The sequence below is a fragment of the Orcinus orca genome, chromosome 3 (assembly GCF_937001465.1).
Source record: "Orcinus orca chromosome 3, mOrcOrc1.1, whole genome shotgun sequence".
NCBI classification, from domain to species: Eukaryota; Metazoa; Chordata; class Mammalia; order Artiodactyla; family Delphinidae; genus Orcinus; species Orcinus orca.
In genome coordinates, this window is record NC_064561.1 from 144318462 (window position 1) to 144331687 (window position 13226).

General features: G+C 36.0%; 1 protein-coding gene across 3 annotated transcripts in view; it reads right to left on the reverse strand.

The window, feature by feature from the left end:
• Positions 1-13226, reverse strand: part of NDUFS4 (NADH:ubiquinone oxidoreductase subunit S4) — a 119292-nt gene that overhangs the window by 69024 nt on the left and 37042 nt on the right. For all 3 annotated transcript variants that reach the window (XM_033437850.2, XM_049707144.1, XM_004275131.4), the window contains exon 2: positions 3275-3353. In XM_033437850.2, the coding sequence (XP_033293741.1) occupies positions 3275-3353 (79 nt within the window). The remainder of the gene's footprint in view (positions 1-3274; positions 3354-13226) is intronic.

Sequence of the window (13226 nt, forward strand, 5' to 3'; positions counted from 1 at the left end):
TTTTAAAGACTATTTTTTTCTACATAAGAAACACCATTCTAATAATTATGACTGATCAGTAACATAAAGAACAGCCTCAAAAGAAATGAGAATCAGCTGGAAATTTTTAAAACAGAAGTTTAAGAACCAGTTGTTCAGTCCAATAAAAAAAAGGGCAGAACATTAAATTATCCTTCCAACTCTCACTCTATGAAGTCCCGAGAGGAGCATGTCTTAGGGAAGACTTACAGGTCTTCTTCCCTCATGTTCTCAACCCTCACCCTCCAGCAGTTCAGCTTTTATCTAGTTTATTACTAACTGAATTCCCACATCAGATTTCTCCTGAATAAAATGTTAAACAATTTTTTAGATGAAAAACAACCTGATGAAGTAATATAACTAGGTAACATCTAAAGTTATCCTTTGGTTTTAAATTCTTAAGATCCATTTTCTAGAACTAGAATAACCACTGAAATTGGTCCCCAACTAAGTTTAGTCCATATGCTTAATCACTGGGCTTTAATAGGCATACCTGTAATAATTTTAAAAATATATTATATAACAGTGTTCAATAGAAATCATAATAGCTAGTTTCCTTACCTTCCAATTAAGATTCAAGCTTCTATCCAATTTCAGATACAAATATAACAGTAGTCTATAACAGTAGTGTTGAGTAATTAATAAAAATGGTATACTAAGTTAACAAATAGGTTTACCTTATATAATAGTGACATTAAAATGCTGTTTCCACATCTCCTTTTAAAACACTCATGAGGATTTACTTCACATTTTGAAATATTTTTATCATTAATGTTGATATATACATTTTTAGAATCATTTTTTGTTCAAAATGCAAGCATAATCAACTCCAATTGCTCAATATTTCTGGAAGTACCCTTCAGCCCCTGGTCTTGTCATTATGCTACTTATTAAACTCTCCATCCAACAGTGTGTAGGAACAAGAAGACATGAAACCCCTACTGGCATTATGTTACCTATCTGATTACTTAATACTTTCATTTTAATATAAAACTAAATGAATGGCAAAAACTTAGGTTTGAAAATTACCTATGGGTTTCAGTTATCCATATTAAGTATCACTTCAAGAACTATGAATAGGGCTTCCCTGGTGGCGCAGTGGTTGAGGGTCCGCCTGCCGATGTGGGGGACGCGGGTTCGTGCCCCAGTCCAGGGGGATCCCGCGTGCCACGGAGCAGCTGGGCCCGTGGGCCATGGCCGCTGGGCCTGCGCGTCCAGAGCCTGTGCTCTGCAATGGGAGAGGCCACAGCAGTGAGAGGCCCGTGTACCAAAAAAAAAAAAAAAAGAAGAACAACTATGAATAATTATACATAAGACTTCAACTGATTTCAACTGGAATATCACACTGACATTTTGACTACTATACTTCAAGAAAGACGTAACAAAGCTAGGGAAAATCTAAAAAGGGCAACAAAATTCATTAAAACTATGCAACTGATTTTAGAGGATATCATTAAAAACACAAAATTCAAAGCAGTCTGTATACCTCTCTGGTATGCTTCATAGCACCTTTTTAGAGCAATAGATTGCTGGCTGACTTATTCATTTTGCAAACTGAATAGTAAGAAAAGAACTTACAAGTGCTACTAACAAACTCTCTAAAATTTGAAACTTTATTATAGACAGTAAACCTCATAATACTGGAACAAGAAAGGAATCTCTTGGGGCTTAAAAGAGATGGTCATTGGAAAAGGTAAAATAATAGTACCCTCATTAATTAATGAACATGTGGCATGTGTAAATCCTCCTCCTCTCACACACACACCTGTCTCATTTCTCTTATACTTGACTAAGCAAGTGACATTTGGTTTTTTTGTTTGGTTTTTTTGGGGGGTTTTAGGCTGAGCCACGTGGCATGCAAGATCTTAGTTCCCCAACCAGGGACAGAACCTGGGCCCTCTGCAGTGGAAGCATGGAGTCCTAACCACTGGACCATCAAGGAACTCCCAGCAAGTGACATTTGATTAACACTTGATGAACAGGTAGATGGTAACTGGATGAAGAGCTAGGGAATTGGTAAAAAGCAGCTGGGCATAATTAACTGAAATCTGAATGCCCTGAAGCAGGAAAGAAGAACAGCAAGTTCCAGGCTTGCTGTGGCTGAAGCACAGAGTGTAAAAGACAGAAGCACAAGATAAACTTAGAAAGATAGGAGTTAAATCACACAAGACCTCAAAGGCCATGATAGGATTTTAATGTTTACTCTCAGGTCAGTAAAAAACACCAAAGGATTTTACACAAAAGGATGACACAACCAGCATTTTAAAAAGACTATTCTGGTTATCTGTGGAAAGTGAATTAGAGGAAGATTAAAGTATCTAGGGAGATCAATTAAGAAACAGGGCAGCAATCTAGGTGAAAAATGATGGTAGCCTTGACTAGGATGATGGCAAGGTCAGGAGGCAGATCTAAGAGATAATTTAAAGACAAAACCAAGCAGTCTTAGGCATAACCAGCCTTCCAAATTGTCTGTACTTATCTATTTATTTATCTATTTATATCTTTAATGGTGCAAACAGAAACTTAAGTGTTACCCATTATTTAAATTATGTTTACAGGTTGAAAATTAAGTGACAAAAGAATGTACAATTAGAAAGGGAGTAGTCAAGAAACATACCCGTATATCTGATAATTGTAAACCAGATATAAAATGAAAAGCATGTTTATATGATTACACATTTTTACTAGAAGTCTTAGAAACTTTACAAAATTTATGCCATTGTACAATATAGGTATAAATAACAAGTTGCATCTAAAGTAACACCACTCACTGAAAAATTCTATAACTGCTGCTGATTAACAGAAGAACCTTACTCATGTATTGTTAGTTGTAATCTCTCATGCATAATGCAGAAATAGGATGTGTGTGTGTACACACACATATATATACACAGTAACAATTACAATAATTGGCTCCAGAAAAACCCAATATACTTAATTTTAGATAGTACTGGTAAGTTCTTACAACTTAAATAGGAGTGTAACTGAGAAAATTAAAAATAATATATTCATTACAAAAATAAAAATATTGATTTCTACTTATAAATGCCACAAAAATGGAAGCCTTTTGTAATTTCAATGTTTGTATATATTTGTGTAAAATGCTTAACACAAATTATCTTTTTGTAATGATTATTTCTTCTTAAAATTTATATACACTTTTCCTAGAAGAACCCAGAACACCATCTGAAAAATCTGTTGTACAAAAATAACCCTGAAGGCAGAATCCTAGCAGTGTAGAGTAGAGAATTCTTACCAATTTTTCATCAACCGTTATGAGTTGCGTGTCTCGAGTTTGGTCCTGTGCCAACCTCCATGTGGAAGTGCTCAGCGACCTGCAGTGAAAGACTTTAAGTTAAAAAGTGATCCATGCAATGAGAAAAGAGAGGCAGACAAATCTTACAGAAACCAGCTACTTTAACAGTATCTGTCTTATAAAACAAAAAGAATAGAAAGAAATAGAAGAGGGCACAAAAATCCTTTTTCTCCCCAATTAGTTCTGTCTGCTGAGTTTCTGGCAGACTCTCACTTGACAGTTCACAACAGGCTGTACTTTATGGCAGTCTATAGGCTCTCTGTCATAGAAGGGCCGCCAGTGACAAGAACTGTTCTGCTCTCTATGAATGCACACTGGCTAGTTTATCATTACAAGGAAGAAAAATGCAAAGCTATATCAACACTTCTGGAATGCTGATTCCTAAATGATGGCATCAGAAAGAAAAAGAAAAATCTCCATCATATTCTTAATGGACTAAAGTAAAAGTTGTAGAATTTAATTACATAATGTTAACAAAAAGTTCCTTCACTCTAATTTCAAAACAAAAGTTTAAATAGGAATGATTTGCATGATCATTTAAACCAATGTTATTAGTTTAATCCTGTGACCCATTCACAGAATTGAATAAAGTCTGAATAGCTGAAATAGAAATATTAAGTCAGAAATAAAATCAGCACAGAATCTAACTCCTTTGTATTAGCATGGTCCCACTCTCACCCCAAGGAAATTATGAAAAGCTAACAGATTTTTTTTATTTCATGTACACACTGTAGTTTATACTAATGAATGCAATAGCCATCGATGATTGTGACAATTTAGCATTTTAGAATTTTCCAAAATATTAAACCATCCTATGTAGATTTCTCTTTAGAAAGTAAGTTAGTATACACAATTGACTTGAGTTTCCAAACCAACTGAATAGAGTATTCAATTCTTTTATTTAATGCAATATAATCAGCAATAATTCATGCAAAACTTCATGCCAAATGTTCAACTTTCAACAGCTACATTGTACACAGCTTTATAGAAAATCTACCTACTAATAACATAAAGATAACTCATAATACAAAAGGCTTTGTTTCATGAACATATATTTTTTAAAAATATCAATTATTTCCCCTAATTAATACAATCCATTATCACTATAAATACCTTGCTCAGAAATCTATCCACACAAAATACACCTACATGGATATTATTTTAAATTATTTATACAAACAGTTAAAATATATGTTCTAGTTGTTATAATACTAAAGAAGTATAATTAAGTACCTTTTAAAATCTATTTACTCTGGAAATCACTAAGAGCAATAATATGACAATAAGAACACTTTGAGTATTTATAAATAAATCCATATATTGCAAGAAAAAAGTGAGGCAATGATAAGGGAACTCAGGAAAACTTGAAATATTAGAAGTATTAGTAAATGTAGGGACTTCCCTTGTGGTCCAGTGGGTAAGAATCTGCCTTCCAATGCAGGGGACGCGGCTTCGATCCCTGGTCGGGGAACTAAGATCCCACATACCGCAGGGCAACTAAGCCCACACACCACAACTATAAGCCCACGTGCTCTAGAGCCAGTGGGCCACAACTACTGACTTCACACACCACAACTAGAGAGCCCACGCACCACAACTACTGAGCCTGCGTGCTCTAGAGCCCCCATGCCACACACAGAGACCACACACCACAACGAAAGATCCCTCATGCCACAACTAAGACCCGACACAGCCGAATAAATAAATATTTTAAAAGGAAAAGAAAATATAGCTATATTTCAAGAAAATGGAACTACCTAATTCCTCTAATGAATAGAAGTGTTAGATCAAAATAGTGGAAATTAGATTAAAACTCTGTAATCCACGAACTGTGTAATTTAAAATTATACAGTAGGTTTGACTGATTTAAACAATTTTCTTTTAAATTGTATGTTAAAATCTTATTGTACATTAGTTGTAACCCAAAGTAAATTTTTTAAAATGTTAAAGTATATATACTTTAATGGTAGATATATTTTAATAATTTTAGATTGATCTCCAACTAATCACAAGAATGAAGCTGTATGTCATTTTCTGTAAACAGATAACTATTATAAACAAATACACAGATGAAAAATTATGCTTATATTTTTATCAGCCTGTATGTAAAAGGCAACACAATAAAAGACAAAAGATGTTAAGTAAAATAATATTACCAGAAGAGTTAAAAATAAAAATAGGGCTTCCCTGGTGGCGCAGTGGTTGGGAATCTGCCTGCCAATGCAGGGGACACGGGTTCGAGCCCTGGTCTGGGAAGATCCCACATGCTGCGGGGCTGCTGGGCCTGTGAGCCATGGCCACTGAGCCTGCGCGTACAGAGCCTATGCTCCGCAATGGGAGAGGCCACAACAGTGAGAGGCTCACGCACCGCCCGTGCGCCGCAACTGGAGAAAGCCCACGCACAGAAACGAAGACCTAACACAGCCAAAAATAAATAAATAAATAAATAATTTTTAAAAATAAAATAAAAATTTTTTGTAAGAAAAAGATAGGCTAGAATGCAAAGAAATTGTAAGTAGAAATTCTTATTATTTGAAACAATATATTCACATATAATTTATTTCAGAAAAATTTGCCTAAGTAAAAAACACATAATGTATATATGTATACGTATATATATGTGCATATGGGTTATATATATTAAGTCATGTGCTAAGTAGCTACTCCTGAAACAGAGACAGCAATTCTTAAAAAACAAACCTCAGATGTGGAGAAAAATTTTCCTCCAATTCTAGATAGTTAAGGTAGCAACAGAGATCTAGAGTCAATTACAAACACAGCATTTAATTAATTATACCTACAAAATATAATCTACAGTTAATTTTAGATTAAATATGAACTATATAGCAAATATCTTTTTATTAGCCTGTAAAGAACACCACAACAGTGAAGTGGAAGAAGTAAAGAAAATATTTTTAGTCATATTAGAGTATAAAAACGTTACTAAACAAAATATAAAACCTAGAAAGCATAAAGTAAAAAATGACAGAAGCTACTACAAAAAAACTTCTAAACCAAAATACTATAAATTAAGAATAAGACAGGTAGGGCTTCCCTGGTGGCGCAGTGGTTGAGAGTCCGCCTGCCGATGCAGGGGACACGTGTTCGTGCCCCGGTCCGGGAAGATCCCACATGCCACAGAGCGGCTGGGCCCGTGAGCCATGGCCGCTGAGCCTGCGCATCCAGAGCCTATGCTCCGCAACGGGAGAGGCCACGATAGTGAGAGGCCCACGTACCACACAAAAAAATAATAATAATAATAAGGTAACAAACAAGAAATCTTTACAACACAAAACAGTAAAGGATCAATATCCAAAATAGGTAGGGAATTCTCTGGCGGTCCAGTGGTTAGGATTCAGTGCTTTCACGGCTGGGGTCCCAGGTTTTATCCCACAAGCTGCGCAACAGGGCTAAAAAAAAAAAAAGTAAAAGAGCTCCTACAAATTGGTACACAGGAATAATGAGTTTCAAAGGAGGAAGTCAAACAAGAAAAAAACAAACAACCCAAGTACAAATGGAAAAAGAATTTGAAGCCACATTTATCTAAAGATCTACAAATAACCAATAAGCACATGAAAAGATGCTCAACATTACTAATCACTAGGGAAATGCAAGTCAAACCTACAATGAGATATCACTTCATACCCATTAGGATGGTTAGGAAAAAATAAGCATTGGTGGAATATGGAGAAATTGGAACCCTTCTGCATTGCTGGTGGGAATGTAAAATGCAGTTGCTGTGGAAAACAGTATGGCAATTCCTAAAAAAACTAAACAGAATTAACATGTGATCCAGCAATTCCACTTATGGGTATATACCCAAAATAACTGAAAGGAAGGACTCAAACAGATATGTGTAATATTCATAGCAGCATTATTAGCAACAGCCAACAGTCAAATATTAATAATCATATTTTATTGGGCCATGTATCATAATACTAGGAAGTTAAGTGTACATACAGAAATGACTAATATGTAATGATTAGTAAATAAATGGTAATTTTATCTTGCTATTTAGTTCCCCTTTTTTTTTTGGCTGCATTGGGTCTTAGTTGGAGCACACAGGATCTTCATTGAGCGTGCGGGATCTTTTGTCTCCACACACAGGCTCTTCGTTATGGCACACAGGCTTCTCTCTAGTTGTGGTGTACGGGTTTTCTCTTCTCTAGTTGCAGTGTGCAGGCTCCAGGGCACATGGGCTCTGTAGTTTGCAGCACGTGGGCTCTCTCATTGAGGCGCACGAGCTCAGTAGCTGTGGCGCACGAGCTTAGTTGCCCTGTGGCATGTGGGATCTTAATTCCCAGACCAGGGATCAAACCCATGTCCCCTGCATTGGAAGGTGGATTCTTTACCACTGGACCACCAGGGAAGTCCCTAGTACCCATTTTTGAGAAACTTAAAAATTTTGTTTGCTTCATGAACTTGCCTTGCTATCTACCCATTTGTTTTAACTGGTCTGTTCACATTTCCAAGTTTCTTAAGTGTCAATCTTAATTCTGAGCCCAAAGGGCTGTGACTGTTACTAATCAATTATTATTAGAGTATACAAACAATTTATTCTATTTAGTTTTTTTGTATAAGTTTCCTGTAAGACAATGAGGTATCCTGGAAATGGATATTAAGAGATCTTATTTCTAACTCTGAATTTTACTACTTACTGTTGTGTCTATGAGCAAATCACTTAACGTCTCTGCATCTCGATTTCATTTTTGTAAATGTGTAAAATGAGGACTTGTTCCTCTCTTCTTTTTCTACTGAAGAGTCTATGTGATTCTAATAAGTGGAACTGATTATAGTTCTAGTTTAATAATTCCCTATGAAAATGCTATGGAATAACTACTCAACTCATAATCTGATTTTCTTTAAAAATCTAAGGAGTTACAACTTTCAAAAGCATATACACATTTGTTTATCCATTAATTTCATGATGAACATTTGGGTTGTTTCTGCTAAAGATATTCACGTGCAGTTTTTGTGAGGACATAAGTTTGCAACTCTTTGGGTAAATACCTAGGAACACAACTCATGGCTTATATGTTAAGACTATGCTTAGCTTTGTAAAAAACTGCCACACTGTCTCCCAAAGTGGGTGTTCCATTTTGCATTCCCACCAGCAATAAATGAGTCTTCCTGTTCTCTTCATTCTCACAAGTGTTTGGTGTTGTCAGTTTCTTGGATTTTACCTATTTTAATAGGTGTGTAGTGGCATCTCATTGTTGTTTTAATTTTCAATTCCCTAATGACATATGATGTTGAGGCACCTTTTCATATGCTTATTTTCCATTTACATATCTTCTTTGGTGAGGTATCTGTTCAGATCTTTTGCCTATTTTTAAATTGAATTTTTTTTCCTTATTGTTGAATTTTGAATTCTTTGTATATTGTAGATAAAAATTATTTATCAGATGTGTTTTGCAAATATTGTCTCCAACTCTGTGCTTTTCTTTCTCTTAAAGTGTCTTTCAAAGAGCAGAAGCTTTTAATTTTAATGAAGTCCAACTCATCTATATTTTTCTTTCATGGATGGTGTTTTTGATGTTGTATCTAAAAACTCAGCCCCAAACCAAGGTACCTAGATTTTCTCTTATATTACGTTCTAGAAGTTTGATAGTTTTGCTTCTTACATTTAGATCCATGATCCATTTTGAGTTAATTTTCGTGAAAGGTGTAAGGTCAATGTGTAGATTCTTTTTTTTTTTGGCATGTGGTTATGTTCCAGTTCCACTTATTAAAAAGATTATCTTTTCTCCACTGGATTGCCTTTGCTCCTTCCTCCAAGATCAGTTACCTATCTTTGACTAGTCTATTTCTGGACTATCAATTCTACCCATTGATTTATTTGCTGATCACTGTGTTGATTATTGCAGCTGTATACTAAATCTTGAAGTCAGTTAGTGTCAGTCCTCTTTGTTATTCTTCTTCACTATTATATTGAATATTTTGAGTCTTTTGCCTTCCAGTATATAATCAGTTTCTTGACATCCACAAAGTAGCTTGCTGGGGTTTTGATTGGAACTGTGCTGAATCTATACATCAAGTTGGGAGGAAATGACATTTTAACAATATTGAATCTTCCTATCCATGTATATTTATTAGGATCTTCTTTGTTTTTTTTCATCAAAGTTTTGTGGTTTTCTACATAGACGTCTTACAAATACTTTTTTAATACTTCAAAATATACTCTTCAAAAAGTCTTAATGGTGAAAAGATAAAAAGAAATCATTTGCAGTAAAAATAGTATCTGAATAAGAATCATATTGCTGACTCCAAGTACTAACACTATTCTCCTCCTGAAGCAAATTAACTTTATCAACTAAGAATAGTAAAACTCCCATATTATTGTAGCAGTTTGAAAACATGGCTCCAAATTCCTTTGACACTCCTCCTTCCCATGAGGGGCTGGAGGTCTATGTTCCCTATTCCTAGAATCTAGTCCTGTGACACCTTGATCAATATAATATGGAAGTGAGGCTATGCATATTTCCAGGCTCAGACCTTAAAAAGCTAACAGTTTCCACTTCTTGTCTCTTAGAACATTGTTTCTTGGGATATTCTCTCTTGGAACCCAGCCACCATGTTGTGAGGAAGTCCAGCCTGCCCCACAGAAACCCATGTGAAGAGGAATCAACAGCCAATACCACTTTGCTAGCCAAGTGGGCGAGCTATTAGACATGATCCTCTAGCCCAAGTTGAGCCATCCCAGCAGACACCACCTGCAGCAGAGATAAGCTTCCCTGCCAAGCCCTGCCCAAATTTCAGATTTCTGAGTAAAACAAATGACTGTTGCTGTTTCAAGCAAATGAATATTGGGGTACTTTGTGTTCAACTATAGATAAACAAAAACATCCTTACAAATAACTGAATATGGTTTTAAAAACATTAAAATTAAACCAGTAACTTCTACGGACCAGAAATGATCTGCTGGACTTATAGACAAAGTAAAATTCCTAATCCTATAAAAATTATTAATGAATCAATGAATCCTCAGCCTTTTGACTAAAACCAATTATGCTTGTTGTCAATTTACCGCAAACTGAATTAACCCAAATTCACATTAAATCAGAAAGTGTTCAGTTCCATACTAAAACATAAGGAAATATTACTAAAAGTTCTAGCAGAAATAATAAGGTAATAATATATCCATATACTTTGTGCCACAATAACTATCTCAGGCTTAAAATATGTTGATATTTGGGTCAGTCACCTTCAAGTTGATGATCTTAAAGCTCTTCAAAATCTTGAATCTATAGAGAAAATTTAAACTGTCTTCATCATACTGTACTCACTAGATGGAAGCAAGAAAGAATGAATTGTTAACAGAAAAAATAAAAATGGGAGGTCAAGGGCTTCCCTGGTGGCACAGCAGTTAAGAATCCACCTGCCAATGCAGGGGACACGAGTTCGAGCCCTAGTCCAGGAAGATCCCACATGCCATGGAGCAGCTAAGGCCATGCGCCACAACTACTGAGCCCACGTGCCACAACTACTGAAGCCCATGCACCTAGAGCCCGTGCTCCACGAGAGAAGCTACTGTAATGAGAAGCCCTCGCACCGCAACGAAGAGTAGCCCCCACCTGCCGCAACTAGAGAAAGCCTGTGTGCAGCAATGAAGACCCAATGCAGCCTAAATAAATAAATAAATAATTTTTTAAAAAGGAAAAAGATGGCAGGTCAGGAGACCATCTTAATATTCTGGGAAAATATGTCGAGTAAAAGGAAAGGCAAAGATCCTATAAATTTGGTTAATGCAGTGGAAATAACAGTGATGACAGTTTATAATCTATTCACAAATTAGTTATTTAATTCTAAATCAGATTTATTGCAATAATTTTTAATCTTTACATAAGTACTTAATATTATCTTAAAATGTTCAACTGGTCAAGTCAGTAAAAATTATAATATCCTGCTCATAGATATTTTCCCTTTCTTCTGAGCCAGGTAGAACTTGTAGCAGGATCTTATAGCTGTTGTGCCTCTGGACACAGCTCAAGCCAAAACCTTAAAGTAATCCTTTGAGAGTCATCCAACAGACTAAGGAGATTTGTGCAAGAGGGATAAGAGTAATTATGCTCACATACCAGACTTTGGAATGGAACTGAAGAGTAATAAGGAGGAGAATGTGGGCAAGGTTTCACAGGGTGGTAACAAAGAAACTGGAGGGCATGATGGAAAATGTAAAGGAGAAAGAAATATACCCAAGTTTATACCAACAGGATATCAAAATAAATATACATGAGCTTAAAACAAAGAGAATAAGAGATATAGGTGTCATGGTGATGATAATTATATTACAAAACACAACAAATATATGTGAAAAGTTCATATTTAGGAAGGTCAAATCATTGAGCTACACTGGCCATTAAAGAATAACTTTACTGGTTTGGAACGCCTTAAAGGAAGGAATTGAGTTGCTGTACTTTGTCATGTCTTATAAATAATTGGAAGCTAATTTACCATAAAGATGTCAGTTTTTAATCTACAAATTAAATATAATAATAATAAACAACGTAGCAGAATTTTTATAAAATTAGATGATCCTTATCAGGAAGGAAAAATTCACAAAAATAACCAAGAAAATTTTGAAAAACAACTACAGGCATATCTCGGAGATATTACAGGTTCAGTTCCAGACTACTGCAATAAAGCAAATATAGCAATAAAGCAAGTCACAAATGTTTTGGTTTCCCAGAGCATATAACAGTTATATTTATACTACACTGTGATCTATTAAGTGTGCAATAGCATTGTATCTTTTTTTAAAAAAGTACATACCTTTATTTTAAAATAACTTTATTGCTAAAAAATGCAACCATCATCTGAGCCTTCAGCAAATCATAATCTTTTTGCAATAGTAAATCAAAGATCACTGATCAGGCTTCCCTGGTGGCACAGTGGTTGAGAGTCCGCCTGCCGATGCAGGGCACAGGGGTTTGTGCCCCAGTCCGGGAATATCCCACATGCCGCGGAGCGGCTGGGCCCGTGAGCCATGGCTGCTGAGCCTGCGCATCCGGAGCCTGTGCTCCGCAACAGGAGAGGCCACAAAAGTGAGAGATCCGTGTACCGTAAAAAAAATAAAATAAAATAAAATAAAATAATAAATTTACTTATTTATTTATTTTTGGCTGCATTAAGTCTTCGTTGCTACATGTGGGCTTTCTCTAGTTGCAGTAAGTGGGGGCCACTCTTTGTTGCGGTGCGCGGGCTTCTCATTGCGGTGGCTTCTCTTGTTGCAGAGCACGGGCTCTAGGCAGGCGGGCTTCAGTAGTTGCAGCAGGTGGGCTCAGTAGTTGTGGCTCACTGGCTCTAGAGCACAGGCTCAGTAGTTGTGGCGCACCGGCTTAGTTGCTCCACGGCATGTGGGATCTTCCCGAACCAGGGCTTGAACCTGTATCCCCTGCATTGGCAGGCAGATTCTTAACCACTGCACTACCAGGGAAGCCGTGAAAAACACTTTAAGGAAAGAAAAGACAAGCACAGAGTGGGAGAAAACATTTGCAAAACACATATCTGATAAATAACTTTTATTTACAATATATAAAGAACTCTTAAAATTCCAACAATAAGAAAACCCAATCAAAAGGGAGCAAAAGACCTGAATAGACACCTCACCAAAGAAGATATATAGATGGCAAAAAAGCATATGAAAGTGCCTCAACATCATATGTCATCAGGGAATTGAAAATGAAGACAAAAATGAGATGTCACTACATAGTAATTAGAATAACTAAAATCCAAAAAACTGACACCAAATACTGATAAGCATGTGGAGCAAGAAGACATCTCATTCACGCTGGTAGGAATGCAAAATGGTATGTAGAGCCACTTTAGAAGACAGTTTGGCAGCTTCGTACCAAGCTAAACAGTCTCAACATACAATCCAGCAACTGTGTTA